Source organism: Pseudophryne corroboree, chromosome 11, assembly GCF_028390025.1.
Source record: "Pseudophryne corroboree isolate aPseCor3 chromosome 11, aPseCor3.hap2, whole genome shotgun sequence".
Classification (NCBI taxonomy): domain Eukaryota; kingdom Metazoa; phylum Chordata; class Amphibia; order Anura; family Myobatrachidae; genus Pseudophryne; species Pseudophryne corroboree.
The window spans coordinates 43,691,758-43,712,337 of record NC_086454.1 but is presented as its reverse complement, the minus strand read 5'-3'; the positions used below and the strand labels follow the sequence as shown (position 1 = coordinate 43,712,337).

The window sequence follows — 20,580 nt, the reverse complement described above, 5'->3', positions numbered from 1 at the left end:
GCTGCAGATATAGAGAGAAAGGTGACTGCGGGCTTTGTAGATGAGAGAGAAGTTTTCATTTTACTAATGGAACAACAGAGAGTCAGTGATGTGACTGGCAGAGGGGGGCAGCAGAGGTAACGTGACAGGAGAGGAAAATGAGGTGGGCAGCGGAGTTAAAAATAAATTGAAGAGTTGGAGGCAGGATCTTGGAAAGGAGCAGATTACAGTAATCTAGACGGGAGGTAAGAGTTTTAAGGGCCCATTTATCAAGGATTACATATTGAATGTGATCTGGGCAGGATCTTAATGCCCAGGATCGCATTGCAAGATACGATCCTATCCCCTGAATGTATGATTCCGTACCCGCAGGGACAGGGGGCCTGTCAGTGCGATGTGCTCTGTGTGAGCTTCCGAGGGTCCTGCGCATGTGCGGTCACGCGTGACGTGATGTGCTGGGGCTATTACCGGCAAAGGGTTCTGGGTAACCCTGCCAAAACCTCTTTCTGTGCTCCGTAGCCCATAGGCCCATCGGGCCACATCACATCCGCCATAGAAACCTATGGGGGATGTGGCTGCAGGAGGAAATGGAGAGATCGGAGATACCTGCTGCTGCGATCCCTCCTTTATACATTCCAGCCCCTGAAGAAAACCTTGTCGGTTGAAACAGCTGTTGGGCCACAGCTGTGAGAATGGGCTTCACATGAATTCTACTTGAAGAATAAACACTTTAATATTTTCCTCTAAATGTGAGTGCTGGTAATTTCTTTTTCTAAATTGCTGGAAAAGTGAGTGTTATACATTCCAGGGATACTTAATATTTGCGACCAATATGCAAAAAAGGGTGTTTTGGGGGACATAGCCGCAAATATTATTGATGAATGGGCTCCTTAGTAGTTTAGTAGTGAGAAAGGGCCTGATCCTGGAAATATAGTAGAGATGGAAACGACAGGTTGGGGAGAGGGACTGGATTTGGGGAAGAGAAGAAAAGGCAGAGTTAAGGATGACACCCAGACATCTGACTTAAGCTGGGTACACACTAGGCCGATATATCGCGAGGCGGCTGTGGCTGTGTAACCCCAATATGTCTGTGAACAACGTTATTCAGACATCACGTTGGTTGTGCAACACAGCCAATGGCCACTATATTTCCGCATCTAGATGTGCGACACTTGCTGCAGGGGCTGACGTCACAGCCGGGTTTCCTGACCGACGCATTGAGCGGCTGATCGGTAAGTGTGTATACTTATTTGGAACGGACGCTCAGTCGGCTCGATGGCAGGTCTGCCATCCTGTCGGTCAGGTGTGCACCCAGCCTAAGGGAACTGAGAAGAGGGAAATATTATCAACAGAGAGTGAAAAGGGCATGAGAAGAGGGGACCACGGCTGGGAAAAGGATGATGACCACGTTTTAGAAATAGTTTCATGAAGCATTGTAACACCCAGGAGGAGATGGGGTGTGGAATGTGAGGTTGAGGAGAGGTGAGTGTAAGTGTGGAGAGTAGGAGGTGAACCAGGTAAGGAGCGAATCACAGGTGATGAAACGCGTAAGCATGTAATAACATACCATTGTTTTCTTTCCCCCAGCACATCCCTGCTACTCTGGAGTGCTTGAGCCGCTCAACTCTGCTGTGTGTATCCGCGCTGGCAGTAATCTCGTACGTCACCCCGATCTTTGTCATCTCATTGGTCCCTCTGGTGATCACCTGTTACTTTATTCAGAAGTATTTCAGAGTGGCATCCAGGTAATCTTCTTAGTAAGTAATGTGACATTACAGGGTACATTGTGTAACATTGCACAACACATTGTCTGACCTGACACATACAATACATTATCTGATGTTACACAACACATTATGTGATATTCTAGATGACTTGGGGCAATGCAGAGTGGAGTGTGGATCTACTGTATTTGCCCTCACATTGTGTGCAAAGAGCTAGACGTATGTATGGTTTTTGTGGACTGTATTAGCCAGTTAGGGGTTAACGCTGGCAGTGTCGTGGCACAGGGTCCAATGAACCACAGGTCATCACCAGGAAAAGGCGTAATGGGCTCCTCTGCCACAGATGGCAGCCCTCTAACAGCCCCCTTAACATGACTTAGCTGGGAGTCAGTTGGTGGACAGGTTGCAAGGTACAGAAAACGTGATCTGGAGAATTGGCAGCCATAGTGAGGAGGACAGGCAAGGTTCAGAACAGGCAGCAGGTGGCGCTAGGCAGTGCACCTGATTCTCTAGCACAAAGCTGTGCAGGGAGCAGTAATTTATACCCTGAGCAGGTTTTAATTTGGTGCAAGTGAGTGGTCACATGTCCACAAGTACAGTGTATGGCAGGAGGCGTCATCAGAGAAGCCAGAGAGCAACGCAAGCCGCAGGTCCAGAAGGTAAGTGTCAGCTGCCCGTGTCTGACAGTGGCACATAATCACCCATATGTACCGCCACTCTCCATAAAGTTAGTTTAATAGACATCATCCTCAGTGCATACATAAACCAGCCCTCGCTCTATCCTTGGTGCAAAAGATATATCTGAAAATATGTATCATTACACGTATGTACGACTCTAATAACCTGCAGTGAGCTGGGAGGTATAACTGGTAACATGTAATGAGCTGGGAGGTATAACTGGTAACATGTAACGAGCTGGGAGGTATAACTAGTAACATGTAACGAGCTGGGAGGTATAACTGGTAACATGTAACGAGCTGGGAGGTATAACTGGTAACATGTTTTGAGCTGGGAGGTATAACTGGTAACATGTAACGAGCTGGGAGGTATAACTGGTAACATGTAACGAGCTGGGAGGTATAACTGGTAACATGTAACGAGCTGGGAGGTATAACTGGTAACATGTAACGAGCTGGGAGGTATAACTGGTAACATGTAACGAGCTGGGAGGTATAACTGGTAACATGTAACGAGCTGGGAGGTATAACTGGTAACATGTAACGAGCTGGGAGGTATAACTGGTAACATGTAACGAGCTGGGAGGTATAACTGGTAACATGTAACGAGCTGGGAGGTATAACTGGTAACATGTAACGAGCTGGGAGGTATAACTGGTAACATGTACCGAGCTGGGAGGTATAACTGGTAACATGTAACGAGCTGGGAGGTATAACTAGTAACATGTAACGAGCTGGGAGGTATAACTGGTAACATGTAACGAGCTGGGAGGTATAACTGGTAACATGTAACGAGCTGGGAGGTATAACTGGTAACATGTAACGAGCTGGGAGGTATAACTGGTAACATGTAACGAGCTGGGAGGTATAACTGGTAACATGTAACGAGCTGGGAGGTATAACTGGTAACATGTAACGAGCTGGGAGGTATAACTGGTAACATGTACTGAGCTGGGAGGTATAACTGGTAACATGTAACGAGCTGGGAGGTATAACTGGTAACATGTAACGAGCTGGGAGGTATAACTGGTAACATGTTTTGAGCTGGGAGGTATAACTGGTAACATGTTTTGAGCTGGGAGGTATAACTGGTAACATGTAACGAGCTGGGAGGTATAACTGGTAACATGTAACGAGCTGGGAGGTATAACTGGTAACATGTAACGAGCTGGGAGGTATAACTGGTAACATGTAACGAGCTGGGAGGTATAACTGGTAACATGTAACGAGCTGGGAGGTATAACTGGTAACATGTAACGAGCTGGGAGGTATAACTGGTAACATGTACTGAGCTGGGAGGTATAACTGGTAACATGTAACGAGCTGGGAGGTATAACTGGTAACATGTAACGAGCTGGGAGGTATAACTGGTAACATGTAACGAGCTGGGAGGTATAACTGGTAACATGTAACGAGCTGGGAGGTATAACTGGTAACATGTAACGAGCTGGGAGGTATAACTGGTAACATGTAACGAGCTGGGAGGTATAACTGGTAACATGTAACGAGCTGGGAGGTATAACTGGTAACATGTACTGAGCTGGGAGGTATAACTGGTAACATGTAACGAGCTGGGAGGTATAACTGGTAACATGTAACGAGCTGGGAGGTATAACTGGTAACATGTAACGAGCTGGGAGGTATAACTGGTAACATGTAACGAGCTGGGAGGTATAACTGGTAACATGTAACGAGCTGGGAGGTATAACTGGTAACATGTAACGAGCTGGGAGGTATAACTGGTAACATGTAACGAGCTGGCAGGTATAACTGGTAACATGTAACGAGCTGGCAGGTATAACTGGTAACATGTAACGAGCTGGGAGGTAAAACTGGTAACGTAACGAGCTGGGAGGTATAACTGGTAACGTAACGAGCTGGGAGGTATAACTGGTAACATGTAACGAGCTGGGAGGTATAACTGGTAACGTAACGAGCTGGGAGGTATAACTGGTAACGTAACGAGCTGGGAGGTATAACTGGTAACGTAACGAGCTGGGAGGTATAACTGGTAACGTAACGAGCTGGGAGGTAAAACTGGTAACGTAACGAGCTGGGAGGTATAACTGGTAACGTAACGAGCTGGGAGGTATAACTGGTAACGTAACGAGCTGGGAGGTATAACTGGTAACATGTAACGAGCTGGGAGGTATAACTGGTAACATGTAACGAGCTGGGAGGTATAACTGGTAACATGTAACGAGCTGGGAGGTATAACTGGTAACATGTAACGAGCTGGGAGGTATAACTGGTAACATGTAACGAGCTGGGAGGTGTAACTAGTAACATGTAACGAGCTGGGAGGTATAACTGGTAACATGTAACGAGCTGGGAGGTATAACTGGTAACATGTAACGAGCTGGGAGGTATAACTGGTAACATGTAATGAGCTGGGAGGTATAACTGGTAACATGTAACGAGCTGGGAGGTATAACTGGTAAAATGTAACGAGCTGGGATGTATAACTGGTAAAATGTAATGAGCTGGGATGTATAACTGGTAACATGTAATGAGCTGGGAGGTATAACTTGTAACATGTAACAAGCTGGGAGGTATAACTGGTAACATGTACTGAGCTGGGAGGTATAACTGGTAACATGTAACGAGCTGGGAGGTATAACTGGTAACATGTAACAAGCTGGGAGGTATAACTGGTAACATGTAACGAGCTGGGAGGTATAACTGGTAACATGTAACGAGCTGGGAGGTATAACTGGTAACGTAACGAGCTGGGAGGTATAACTGATAACGTAACGAGCTGGGAGGTGTAACTAGTAACATGTAACGAGCTGGGAGGTGTAACTGGTAACATGTAACGAGCTGGGAGGTATAACTGGTAACATGTAACGAGCTGGGAGGTATAACTGGTAACATGTAACGAGCTGGGATGTATAACTGGTAAAATGTAATGAGCTGGGATGTATAACTGGTAACGAGCTGGGAGGTATAACTGGTAACATGTAATGAGCTGGGAATTATAACTAGTAACATGTAACGAGCTGGGAGGTATAACTAGTAACATGTAACGAGCTGGGAGGTATAACTGGTAACATGCAGCGAGCTGAGAGGTATACCTAGTAACATGTAACGAGCTGGGAGGTATAACTGGTAACATGCAGCGAGCTGAGAGGTATACCTAGTAACATGTAACGAGCTGGGAGGTATAACTGGTAACATGTAACGAGCTGGGAGGTATAACTAGTAACATGTAACGAGCTGGGAGGTGTAACTGGTAACATGTAACGAGCTGGGAGGTATAACTGGTAACATGTAATGAGCTGGGAGGTATAACTGGTAACATGTAACGAGCTGGGAGGTATAATTGGTAAAATGTAATGAGCTGGGATGTATAACTGGTAAAATGTAATGAGCTGGGATGTATAACTGGTAACGAGCTGGGAGGTATAACTGGTAACATGTAATGAGCTGGGAGGTATAACTAGTAACATGTAACGAGCTGGGAGGTATAACTAGTAACATGTAACGAGCTGGGAGGTATAACTGGTAACATGCAGCGAGCTGAGAGGTATACCTAGTAACATGTAACGAGCTGCGAGGTATAACTAGTAACATGTATTGAGCTGCGAGGTATAACTAGTAACGTGATGAGCTGGGAGGTATAACTAGTAACATGTAACGAGCTGCGAGGTATAACTAGATACATGTAACGAGCTGCGAGGTATAATTAGTAACATGTGATGAGCTGGGAGGTATAATTAGTAGCATGTAACGAGCTGGGAGGTATAACTGGTAACATGCGACGAGCTGGGAGGTATACCTAGTAACATGGAGCAAGCTGGGAGGTATAACTAGTAACATGCAGTGAGCTGGGAGGTATTATTAGTAACATGCAGTGAGCTGGGAGGTATACCTAGTAACATGTAGTGAGCTGGTAGGTATAATTAGTAACATGCAGAAAGCTATAACCAGTAACGGAGCTGATGCAGCAACATTCACCTTGGGTTACACTGTATCGTGTGCAGCCGCAGTGTCCTGGCTGGGAGATGTGTATCACTGTACTGCATTGTAGGTTGCAGAGTGTATTACAGCTACTGACTGTATATATCTCAGCACCAGCCTGGAGATGAAGGTCACTGAGTGTAAGAACTCTCCTTAAATAGCACAAGGGTGACCTTGACCGCTCCGCACTCTCCTCTGATAGATCCCCCTCCCTCTGCTTCCGGCTGCTGAGTGGACTTGGGGATTGGGTAAAAAATGGTTACTCTGGAGTTTGTAGTGCGCATCCCCTTCCATGGGGTCCCATCCGGGAAGGGGATGTCTGTGACAACTGTCACCAGGGAGAGAGAGATTACAGCCTCCCCATTTGGTCCGGGGATGGGGATTTGGACCATACAGGGAGGCTGTGATCTCTCCCTCTCCGTCTCCCCAGTGACAGCTATCACAGACACCCCCCCCCCCCCCCCCACACACACACACACACACACACACACACGCACACACACACACACACACACACACACAGGGATGTGCACTACAAGCTCCAGAGTGACAGAGTTTGTTGCAGGAAGCCGGTCTGGCCTGTTATGGTTTTTAACCAATCCCGTGGACTTGCTATCAGTACATGCTGTAATATTGCCTATAAGCAACCTCAATGCCCAGTAATGTTCCTATTGAAAGTATTCAACATTGCGCATGTTTGCAAATGGAAGATGAGGTTCCGCTGCTCCAGTGATCCAGCCACTCGGATGGGGGACTCTGCTGCAAAGGGGTAGTTTCTGTGATTATCTGTGCAAGATGGAAACCTCTGCGTGGGAGCGATTTCTGTGTAAGGAGAAATCCATGTGAAAGGGGGATGGGGGCTCTCTGTTCCATTGCTTCAACATGCAAAACTGGTCCTTATAGAGAGGCCATACTGGTCCATATAGAGAGAACAGATAATATTCAATCCACCTACATACCAGTCCATATAGAGGGATACTATCCACCCACGTACCAGTCCATATAGAGGGAAACTATCAACCCACGTACCAGTTCATATAGAAGGATACTATCCACCCACGTACCAGTCCATATAGAGGGAAACTATCCACCCACGTACCAGTCCATATAGAGGGAAACTATCCACCCACGTACCAGTCCATATAGAGGGATACTATCCACCCACGTACCAGTCCATATAGAGGGAAACTATCCACCCACGTACCAGTCCATATAGAGGGAAACTATCCACCCACGTACCAGTCCATATAGAAGGAGACTATCCACCAACGTACCAGTCCATATAGAGGGAAACTATCCACCCACGTACCAGTCCATATAGAGGGAAACTATCCACCCACGTACCAGTCCATATAGAGGGATACTATCCACCCACGTACCAGTCCATATAGAGGGAAACTATCCACCCACGTACCAGTCCATATAGAAGGATACTATCCACCCACGTACCAGTCCATATAGAGGGATACTATCCACCCACGTACCAGTCCATATAGAGGGAAACTATCCACCCACGTACCAGTCCATATAGAGGGATACTATCCACCCACGTACCAGTCCATATAGATGGATACTATCCACCCACGTACCAGTCCATATAGAAGGATACTATCCACCCACGTACCAGTCCATATAGAAGGAGACTATCCACCCACGTACCAGTCCATATAGAGGGATACTATCCACCCACGTACCAGTCCATATAGAGGGATACTATCCACCCACGTACCAGTCCATATAGAGGGATACTATCCACCCACGTACCAGTCCATATAGAGGGATACTATCCACCCACGTACCAGTCCATATAGAAGGATACTATCCACCCACGTACCAGTCCATATAGAAGGAGACTATCCACCCACGTACCAGTCCATATAGAGGGATACTATCCACCCACGTACCAGTCCATATAGAGGGAGACTATCCACCCACGTACCAGTCCATATAGAGGGAGACTATCCACCCACGTACCAGTCCATATAGAGGGAGACTATCCACCCACGTACCAGTCCATATAGAGGGAGACTATCCACCCACGTACCAGTCCATATAGAAGGATACTATCCACCCACGTACCAGTCCATATAGAGGGAGACTATCCACCCACGTACCAGTCCATATAGAGGGAGACTATCCACCCACGTACCAGTCCATATAGAGGGAGACTATCCACCCACGTACCAGTCCATATAGAGGGAAACTATCCACCCACGTACCAGTCCATATAGAGGGAGACTATCCACCCACGTACCAGTCCATATAGAGGGATACTGTCCACCCACGTACCAGTCCATATAGAGGGAAACTATCCACCCACGTACCAGTCCATATAGAGGGAAACTATCCACCCACGTACCAGTCCATATAGAGGGATACTATCCACCCACGTACCAGTCCATATAGAGGGATACTATCCACCCACGTACCAGTCCATATAGAGGGAGACTATCCACCCACGTACCAGTCCATATAGAGGGAAACTATCCACCCACGTACCAGTCCATATAGAGGGAAACTATCCACCCACGTACCAGTCCATATAGAGGGATACTATCCACCCACGTACCAGTCCATATAGAGGGATACTATCCACCCACGTACCAGTCCATATAGAGGGAGACTATCCACCCACGTACCAGTCCATATAGAGGGATACTGTCCACCCACGTACCAGTCCATATAGAGGGAAACTATCCACCCACGTACCAGTCCATATAGAGGGAAACTATCCACCCACGTACCAGTCCATATAGAGGGATACTATCCACCCACGTACCAGTCCATATAGAGGGATACTATCCACCCACGTACCAGTCCATATAGAGGGAGACTATCCACCCACGTACCAGTCCATATAGAGGGAAACTATCCACCCACGTACCAGTCCATATAGAGGGAGACTATCCACCCACGTACCAGTCCATATAGAGGGATACTATCCACCCACGTACCAGTCCATATAGAGGGATACTGTCCACCCACGTACCAGTCCATATAGAGGGATACTGTCCACCCACGTACCAGTCCATATAGAAGGTGACTATCCACCCACGTACCAGTCCATATAGAGGGATACTATCCACCCACGTACCAGTCCATATAGAGGGAGACTATCCACCCACGTACCAGTCCATATAGAAGGAGACTATCCACCCACGTACCAGTCCATATAGAGGGATACTATCCACCCACGTACCAGTCCATATAGAGGGATACTGTCCACCCACGTACCAGTCCATATAGAGGGATACTATCCACCCACGTACCAGTCCATATAGAGGGATACTGTCCACCCACGTACCAGTCCATATAGAGGGATACTGTCCACCCACGTACCAGTCCATATAGAGGGATACTATCCACCCACGTACCAGTCCATATAGAGGGATACTGTCCACCCACGTACCAGTCCATATAGAGGGATACTGTCCACCCACGTACCAGTCCATATAGAGGGAGACTATCCACCCACGTACCAGTCCATATAGAGGGAGACTATCCACCCACGTACCAGTCCATATAGAGGGAGACTATCCACCCACGTACCAGTCCATATAGAAGGAGACTATCCACCCACGTACCAGTCCATATAGAGGGAGACTATCCACCCACGTACCAGTCCATATAGAGGGAGACTATCCACCCACGTACCAGTCCATATAGAGGGAGACTATCCACCCACGTACCAGTCCATATAGAGGGAGACTATCCACCCACGTACCAGTCCATATAGAGGGAGACTATCCACCCACGTACCAGTCCATATAGAGGGAGACTATCCACCCACGTACCAGTCCATATAGAGGGAGACTATCCACCCACGTACCAGTCCATATAGAGGGAGACTATCCACCCACGTACCAGTCCATATAGAGGGAGACTATCCACCCACGTACCAGTCCATATAGAAGGAGACTTTCCACCCACGTACCAGTCCATATAGAGGGATACTATCCACCCACGTACCAGTCCATATAGAAGGATACTATCCACCCACGTACCAGTCCATATAGAAGGAGACTATCCACCCACGTACCAGTCCATATAGAGGGAGACTATCCACCCACGTACCAGTCCATATAGAGGGAGACTATCCACCCACGTACCAGTCCATATAGAGGGAGACTATCCACCCACGTACCAGTCCATATAGAGGGAGACTATCCACCCACGTACCAGTCCATATAGAGGGAGACTATCCACCCACGTACCAGTCCATATAGAGGGATACTATCCACCCACGTACCAGTCCATATAGAGGGATACTATCCACCCACGTACCAGTCCATATAGAAGGAGACTATCCACCCACGTACCAGTCCATATAGAAGGATACTATCCACCCACGTACCAGTCCATATAGAGGGAGACTATCCACCCACGTACCAGTCCATATAGAGGGAGACTATCCACCCACGTACCAGTCCATATAGAGGGAGACTATCCACCCACGTACCAGTCCATATAGAGGGAAACTATCCACCCACGTACCAGTCCATATAGAGGGAGACTATCCACCCACGTACCAGTCCATATAGAGGGATACTGTCCACCCACGTACCAGTCCATATAGAGGGAAACTATCCACCCACGTACCAGTCCATATAGAGGGAAACTATCCACCCACGTACCAGTCCATATAGAGGGATACTATCCACCCACGTACCAGTCCATATAGAGGGATACTATCCACCCACGTACCAGTCCATATAGAGGGAGACTATCCACCCACGTACCAGTCCATATAGAGGGAAACTATCCACCCACGTACCAGTCCATATAGAGGGAAACTATCCACCCACGTACCAGTCCATATAGAGGGATACTATCCACCCACGTACCAGTCCATATAGAGGGATACTATCCACCCACGTACCAGTCCATATAGAGGGAGACTATCCACCCACGTACCAGTCCATATAGAGGGATACTGTCCACCCACGTACCAGTCCATATAGAGGGAAACTATCCACCCACGTACCAGTCCATATAGAGGGAAACTATCCACCCACGTACCAGTCCATATAGAGGGATACTATCCACCCACGTACCAGTCCATATAGAGGGATACTATCCACCCACGTACCAGTCCATATAGAGGGAGACTATCCACCCACGTACCAGTCCATATAGAGGGAAACTATCCACCCACGTACCAGTCCATATAGAGGGAGACTATCCACCCACGTACCAGTCCATATAGAGGGATACTATCCACCCACGTACCAGTCCATATAGAGGGATACTGTCCACCCACGTACCAGTCCATATAGAGGGATACTGTCCACCCACGTACCAGTCCATATAGAAGGTGACTATCCACCCACGTACCAGTCCATATAGAGGGATACTATCCACCCACGTACCAGTCCATATAGAGGGAGACTATCCACCCACGTACCAGTCCATATAGAAGGAGACTATCCACCCACGTACCAGTCCATATAGAGGGATACTATCCACCCACGTACCAGTCCATATAGAGGGATACTGTCCACCCACGTACCAGTCCATATAGAGGGATACTATCCACCCACGTACCAGTCCATATAGAGGGAAACTATCCACCCACGTACCAGTCCATATAGAGGGATACTATCCACCCACGTACCAGTCCATATAGAGGGATACTATCCACCCACGTACCAGTCCATATAGAGGGATACTGTCCACCCACGTACCAGTCCATATAGAGGGATACTATCCACCCACGTACCAGTCCATATAGAGGGATACTGTCCACCCACGTACCAGTCCATATAGAGGGATACTGTCCACCCACGTACCAGTCCATATAGAGGGAGACTATCCACCCACGTACCAGTCCATATAGAGGGAGACTATCCACCCACGTACCAGTCCATATAGAGGGAGACTATCCACCCACGTACCAGTCCATATAGAAGGAGACTATCCACCCACGTACCAGTCCATATAGAGGGAGACTATCCACCCACGTACCAGTCCATATAGAGGGAGACTATCCACCCACGTACCAGTCCATATAGAGGGAGACTATCCACCCACGTACCAGTCCATATAGAGGGAGACTATCCACCCACGTACCAGTCCATATAGAGGGAGACTATCCACCCACGTACCAGTCCATATAGAGGGATACTATCCACCCACGTACCAGTCCATATAGAGGGATACTATCCACCCACGTACCAGTCCATATAGAGGGAGACTATCCACCCACGTACCAGTCCATATAGAGGGATACTGTCCACCCACGTACCAGTCCATATAGAGGGAAACTATCCACCCACGTACCAGTCCATATAGAGGGAAACTATCCACCCACGTACCAGTCCATATAGAGGGATACTATCCACCCACGTACCAGTCCATATAGAGGGATACTATCCACCCACGTACCAGTCCATATAGAGGGAGACTATCCACCCACGTACCAGTCCATATAGAGGGAAACTATCCACCCACGTACCAGTCCATATAGAGGGAGACTATCCACCCACGTACCAGTCCATATAGAGGGATACTATCCACCCACGTACCAGTCCATATAGAGGGATACTGTCCACCCACGTACCAGTCCATATAGAGGGATACTGTCCACCCACGTACCAGTCCATATAGAAGGTGACTATCCACCCACGTACCAGTCCATATAGAGGGATACTATCCACCCACGTACCAGTCCATATAGAGGGAGACTATCCACCCACGTACCAGTCCATATAGAAGGAGACTATCCACCCACGTACCAGTCCATATAGAGGGATACTATCCACCCACGTACCAGTCCATATAGAGGGATACTGTCCACCCACGTACCAGTCCATATAGAGGGATACTATCCACCCACGTACCAGTCCATATAGAGGGATACTGTCCACCCACGTACCAGTCCATATAGAGGGATACTGTCCACCCACGTACCAGTCCATATAGAGGGATACTATCCACCCACGTACCAGTCCATATAGAGGGATACTGTCCACCCACGTACCAGTCCATATAGAGGGATACTGTCCACCCACGTACCAGTCCATATAGAGGGAGACTATCCACCCACGTACCAGTCCATATAGAGGGAGACTATCCACCCACGTACCAGTCCATATAGAGGGAGACTATCCACCCACGTACCAGTCCATATAGAAGGAGACTATCCACCCACGTACCAGTCCATATAGAGGGAGACTATCCACCCACGTACCAGTCCATATAGAGGGAGACTATCCACCCACGTACCAGTCCATATAGAGGGAGACTATCCACCCACGTACCAGTCCATATAGAGGGAGACTATCCACCCACGTACCAGTCCATATAGAGGGAGACTATCCACCCACGTACCAGTCCATATAGAGGGAGACTATCCACCCACGTACCAGTCCATATAGAGGGAGACTATCCACCCACGTACCAGTCCATATAGAGGGAGACTATCCACCCACGTACCAGTCCATATAGAGGGAGACTATCCACCCACGTACCAGTCCATATAGAAGGAGACTATCCACCCACGTACCAGTCCATATAGAGGGATACTATCCACCCACGTACCAGTCCATATAGAAGGATACTATCCACCCACGTACCAGTCCATATAGAAGGAGACTATCCACCCACGTACCAGTCCATATAGAGGGAGACTATCCACCCACGTACCAGTCCATATAGAGGGAAACTATCCACCCACGTACCAGTCCATATAGAAGGATACTATCCACCCACGTACCAGTCCATATAGAGGGATACTATCCACCCACGTACCAGTCCATATAGAGGGAGACTATCCACCCACGTACCAGTCCATATAGAGGGAGACTATCCACCCACGTACCAGTCCATATAGAAGGATACTATCCACCCACGTACCAGTCCAGCTGTTGTTTAACTACACATACCAGCATGCCCTGCAACAGTTGTGCTATTTGGCCATGCTAAAACTGTTGCAAGGCATGCTGGGATATGTAGTTCAACAGCTGGAGGGCCAAAGGTTCCCCATCCCTGATATAGAGGGATACCATCCACCTACGTTCTCTGTCAATGCAGATACAGATTTCTATAGTACTCCCAGAGAGCTTACAGTGTACATTATGCGATAGGAGATGTAACTCTTTATTCCTGTCCAGCCGCTGTGGTCACTGATATATCATTGTATGTTACCCCAGAGATCTGCAGCAGCTGGAGGACAGTACACAGCTCCCCCTGCTGGCACACTTCTCAGAGACCGTGGAGGGACTGACAACCATACGAGCTTTTAGGTATTGTATCTGTTTTCACTGTTACATGCATTGTTCTGGCACGGTTTTACATACTGTGTTCTTGTTTCCTCTGTACATGTTCAGAGTTCATGGTTACATATACAGTGTACAATAGTCAGCAGGTGCATATACACCTGGATCCTCTGTACATATCTTCAGTGTTGCATAGAATGTTCATGTGATCAGTGTTGCATTTAGGGTGTAAATACACGTCCGCACCCCGTACATGCATACACATTACACATAGAGGCGGAATGTGGAGGGGAAAAGAGGGCAGGCGTAGTACTGTAATCCGGGGTATGCCTGGACACAAACGCATGTGCCCCTGTTGGAAGGAGTTTCTCTTGTGGGTGCGTGACCCCTGGTGTAAAATACACAGTGATAACAATCGGCAGCCGCGTCTGACTGCGCCGGACCCCTCCCACGGATAGTATGTAATTATTACTATTAGTGTGGCTGCTGTATTATACAGTATGAGTTTGGGACCATCTATTTAGATTACTTCATTTTTAATTGGGTTAGGATCAAGGCAGTGAAGAATAAGTAATGTGCTACAAGTTCTGTACATATAATCTATATCAGATGTTCTATGCTTCTTTGCAAGTCTGGGTCTTCTGTTTGTTCTGTGTTACGTGTTCCGGCGCATGTCCTGTGTTACATGTTCTATACACGTCTGTACAGCTGGATGTCCTCTGTGTAAATGGTGACTTTTCTCCCCCCCAGGTATGAGGCCAGATTCCGACACAAGCTTTTGGCGCATACAGACTCCAACAACATTGCGTCTCTGTTCCTGACGGCGGCCAATCGCTGGCTAGAAGTGCGGATGGTGAGTGGTAGAATGGAGGGACGAGGCGCTGACAGTGTGACACGTAGAGATAGCTGCGCGCCGTCCATTCCTGTGGTTTCATCACTTTTACAGCACATGGCACCAGGCTGGCTTCTCTCTCACACTATATATAGATAGCTATATACTGTATGTGACTATGTATGTGCTGTTATCAATACATGTGTGATCTGAAATTATATGAACACGTTTTCTGTTCCAGGAATATATTGGCGCCTGTGTTGTCCTAGTAGCGGCCGTCGCCTCCATCATCAACTATTTCCAATACAACCTCACCGCTGGGCTGGTCGGGCTGGAACTTACTTATGCTCTGATGGTAAATAAGCTGCTGGGTGATTATTCCAGGAGAGAAGTGAGCGAATGATAATGTGTCAATGGGTAACAATGGCCCTCATTCCGAGTTGATTGCTAGCTGCCGTTGTTTGCTGCGAAACGATCATTTAAAAAGACGGCAAATCTGCACATGCGTATGCACTGCAATGTGCACGCGCGGCGTACGGGTGCAAACAGCATCGTTGCTGTGCAATGCTTCTAGCGACGAATCCATTCGCACAGCCGATCGCAAGGAGATTGACTGGAAGAGGGCGTTTATGGGTGTCAACTGACCGTTTTCTGGGAGTGGTAGGAAAAACACAGGCATGACCAGGCGTTTGTGGGCGGGTGTCTGACGTCAATTCCGGGACCTCCGTCGCTAGGATCCTCGCACAGGATAAGTAACTTCAGGGCTGGTCTTGTTTTGCACAAAATATTTTTGTACCGCTCGGCTGCACATGCGATCGCACACTTGCAAAGCGAAAATACACGGGCGGCGACAATGCGTTTGCACGGCTGCAAAAAAAACCTAGCGAGCGATCAACTCGGAATGAGGGCCAATATCCGGATCACTGGCGGTTCAGACATACAGTAAAACAAATGTCTAAAAAGTAGTAATAAGATATACAGTAGGTGCGCAATAAAATCCAAAGTGCAGCTCAAACACATGCAAGGTGAGTATACATCCAAAAACCTCTAAGATAGTAGTACAGGTTGAGTATCCCATATCCATATATTCCGAAATACGGAATATTCCGAAATACGGACTTTTTTGAGTGAGAGTGAGATAGTGAAATCTTTGTTTTTTGATGGCTCAGTGTACACAAACTTTGTTTAATACACAAAGTTATTAATAATATTGTATTAAATGACCTTCAGGCTGTGTGTATAAGGTGTATATGAAACATAAATGAATTGTGTGTATGTACACACACTTTGTTTAATGCACAAAGTTATAAAAAGTATTGGCAAAAATTACCTTCAGGCTGTGTGTATAAGGTGTATATGTAACATAAATGCATTCTGTGCTTAGATTTAGGTCCCATCTCCATGATATCTCATTATGGTATGCAATTATTCCAAAATACGGAAAAATCCGTTATCCAAAATACCTCTGGTCCCAAGCATTTTGGATAAGGGATACTCAACCTGTAATATTATTTTATTATAATCTGGGAAACATACTGTAGACCACCTTTTGGTTGTAACTCTTTACAGTGAATGAAACATCGCTATAAAACTCACATCAATTAAATACTGAATGTTCCAAGTTAGAGCCAAAGGGGCAGATATATGTACTAAGGGGGTTATTCCGAGTTGGTCGCTAGCTGCCGTTGTTCGCTGCGTAGCGATCAGTGAAAAAAAACTGCTAATCTGTGCATGTGTATGCACCGCAGTGCACACACACATCATACGGGTACGAAGTCCTTTGTGGTTCTGCACTGGTTCTAGCGACGATTCCAAACGCACAGCCGAATGCAAGGAGATTGACAGGAAGTGGGAGTTTCTGGGTGTCAACTGACCGTTTTCTGGGAGTGTTTGGAAAAACGCAGGCGTGGCCGGGCATTTGCTGGGCGGGTATCTGACATCATTACTGTGTCCCTCGTCGCAGCAATCATCGCACAGAATAAGTAACTACAGAGCTGGTCTTGTTCTGCACAAAATGTGTTTGCAGGCGCTCTGCTGTACAGTCGTTTGCACTCCTGCAAAGCGAAAATACACTCCCCGTGGGCGGCGACTATGCGTTTGCACGGCAGCTAAAAACTTCTAGTGAGCGATCAACTCGGAATGACCCCCTAAGTTTTGGAGAGAGATAAAGTTGAGGGAAATAAAGTACCAGCCAGTCAGCTCCTAACTGTCATTTTTCAAACACTGCCTGTAACATAGCAGTTAGGAGCTGATTGTTTGGTACTGTCTCTCCACTTTATCTCTTAGTACATATGTCCCAAAATGTTTTTGTTTCACAAATGCCATTTTTTTTCTTTTGTAAATATAACAGTTGGCACAAATGATAAGATTTGTCCGGCTCTGACGCTGTTACCGACATATTAATGCTGCGTTATTTTCTCCGGCAGTTGGTGTCATTAGGGCAAGCTATAGTGTGTCAGTCACAAAGAACGGACATTTTCTCTGACGTCCTAAGTGGATGCTGGGGACTCCGTCAGGACCATGGGGATTAGCGGCTCCGCAGGAGACAGGGCACAAAAGTAAAAGCTTTAGGATCAGGTGGTGTGCACTGGCTCCTCCCCCTATGACCCTCCTCCAAGCCTCAGTTAGATTTTTGTGCCCGGCCGAGAAGGGTGCAATCTAGGTGGCTCTCCTAAAGAGCTGCTTAGAGTAAAAGTTTTGTTAGGTTTTTTATTTTCAGTGAGTCCTGCTGGCAACAGGCTCACTGCTACGAGGGACTTAGGGGAGAAGAAGTGAACTCACCTGCGTGCAGGATGGATTGGCTTCTTAGGCTACTGGACACCATTAGCTCCAGAGGGATCGAACACAGGCCCAGCCATGGAGTCCGGTCCCAGAGCCGCGCCGCCGACCCCCTTGCAGATGCCGAAGAGTGAAGAGGTCCAGAAACCGGCGGCAGAAGACTTTTCAGTCTTCATGAGGTAGCGCACAGCACTGCAGCTGTGCGCCATTGTTGTCAGCACACTTCACACCAGCGGTCACTGAGGGTGCAGGGCGCTGGTGGGGGCGCCCTGGGCAGCAATGAAATACCTATACTGGCTAAAAGATACATCACATATAGCCCCTGGGGCTATATGGATGTATTTAACCCCTGCCAGGTCTCAGAAAAACGGGAGAAGAAGCCCGCCGAAAAGGGGGCGGGGCCTATTCTCCTCAGCACACAGCGCCATTTTCCCTCACAGAAATGCTGGTGGGAAGGCTCCCAGGCTCTCCCCTGCACTGCACTACAGAAACAGGGTTAAAACAGAGAGGGGGGGCACTTATTTGGCGATATGATTATATATATTAAGATGCTATAAGGGAAAAACACTTATATAAAGGTTGTCCCTGTATAATTATAGCGTTTTGGTGTGTGCTGGCAAACTCTCCCTCTGTCTCCCCAAAGGGCTAGTGGGGTCCTGTCCTCTATCAGAGCATTCCCTGTGTGTGTGCTGTGTGTCGGTACGTGTGTGTCGACATGTATGAGGACGATGTTGGTGAGGAGGCGGAGCAATTGCCTGTAATGGTGATGTCACTCTCTAGGGAGTCGACACCGGAATGGATGGCTTATTTAGGGAATTACGTGATAATGTCAACACGCTGCAAGGTCGGTTGACGACATGAGACGGCCGGCAAACCAATTAGTACCTGTCCAGGCGTCTCAAACACCGTCAGGGGCTTTAAAACGCCCATTTACCTCAGTCGGTCGACACAGACACGGACACTGACTCCAGTGTCGACGGTGAAGAAACAAGCGTATTTTCCATTTGGGCCACACGTTACATGTTAAGGGCAATGAAGGAGGTGTTACATATTTCTGATACTACAAGTACCACAAAAGAGGGTATTATGTGGGGTGTGAAAAAACTACCTGTAGTTTTTCCTGAATCAGATAAATTAAATGAAGTGTGTGATGATGCGTGGGTTTTCCCCGATAGAAAATTATTGGCGTTATACCCTCTCCCGCCAGAAGTTAGGGCGCGTTGGGAAACACCCCTTAGGGTGGATAAGGCGCTCACACGCTTATCAAAACAAGTGGCGTTACCGTCTCCAGATACGGCCGCCCTCAAGGAGCCAGCTGATAGGAGGCTGGAAAATATCCTAAAAAGTATATACACACATACTGGTGTTATACTGCGACCAGCGATCGCCTCAGCCTGGATGTGCAGCGCTGGGGTGGCTTGGTCGGATTCCCTGACTGAAAATATTGATACCCTTGACAGGGACAGTATTTTATTGACTATAGAGCATTTAAAGGATGCATTTCTATATATGCGAGATGCACAGAGGGATATTTGCACTCTGGCATCAAGAGTAAGTGCGATGTCCATATCTGCCAGAAGATGTTTATGGACACGACAGTGGTCAGGTGATGCAGATTCAAAACGGCACATGGAAGTATTGCCGTATAAAGGGGAGGAGTTATTTGGGGTCGGTCCATCGGACCTGGTGGCCACGGCAACAGCTGGAAAATCCACCTTTTTTACCCCAAGTCACATCTCAGCAGAAAAAGACACCGTCTTTTCAGCCTCAGTCCTTTCGTCCCCATAAGGGCAAGCAGGCAAAAGGCCAGTCATATCTGCCCAGGGATAGAGGAAAGGGAAGAAGACTGCAGCAGGCAGCCCATTCCCAGGAACAGAAGCCCTCCACCGCTTTTGCGAAGTCCTCAGCATGACGCTGGGGCCGTACAAGCGGACTCAGCTGCGGTGGGGGGTCGTCTCAAGAGTTTCAGCGCGCAGTGGGCTCACTCGCAAGTGGACCCCTGGATCCTACAAGTAGTATCCCAGGGGTACAGATTGGAAGTTCGAGACGTCTCCCCCTCGCAGGTTCCTGAAGTCTGCTTTACCAACGTCTCCCTCCGACAGGGAGGCAGTATTGGAAACAATTCACAAGCTGTATTCCCAGCAGGTGATAATCAAAGTACCCCTCCTACAACAAGGAAAGGGGTATTATTCCACACTATATTGTGGTACTGAAGCCAGACGGCTCGGTGAGACCTATTCTAAATCTGAAATATTTGAACACTTGCATACAAAGGTTCAAATCAAGATGGAGTCACTCAGAGCAGTGATAGCGAACCAGGAAGAAGGGGACTATATGGTGTCCCTGGACATCAAGGATGCTTACCTCCATGTCCCAATTTGCCCTTCTCACCAAGGGTACCTCAGGTTCGTGGT

At 47.7% G+C, this 20,580-nt stretch overlaps 1 protein-coding gene across 4 annotated transcripts in view; it reads left to right on the top strand.

Moving 5' to 3' along the window:
- The window catches only part of ABCC8 (ATP binding cassette subfamily C member 8), a 254,803-nt gene that overhangs the window by 206,616 nt on the left and 27,607 nt on the right, over positions 1-20,580 (top strand). For all 4 annotated transcript variants that reach the window (XM_063944092.1, XM_063944091.1, XM_063944093.1 and 1 more), the window contains 4 exons: positions 1,567-1,724; positions 14,491-14,583; positions 15,307-15,409; positions 15,630-15,743. In XM_063944092.1, the coding sequence (XP_063800162.1) occupies positions 1,567-1,724; positions 14,491-14,583; positions 15,307-15,409; positions 15,630-15,743 (468 nt within the window). The remainder of the gene's footprint in view (positions 1-1,566; positions 1,725-14,490; positions 14,584-15,306; positions 15,410-15,629; positions 15,744-20,580) is intronic.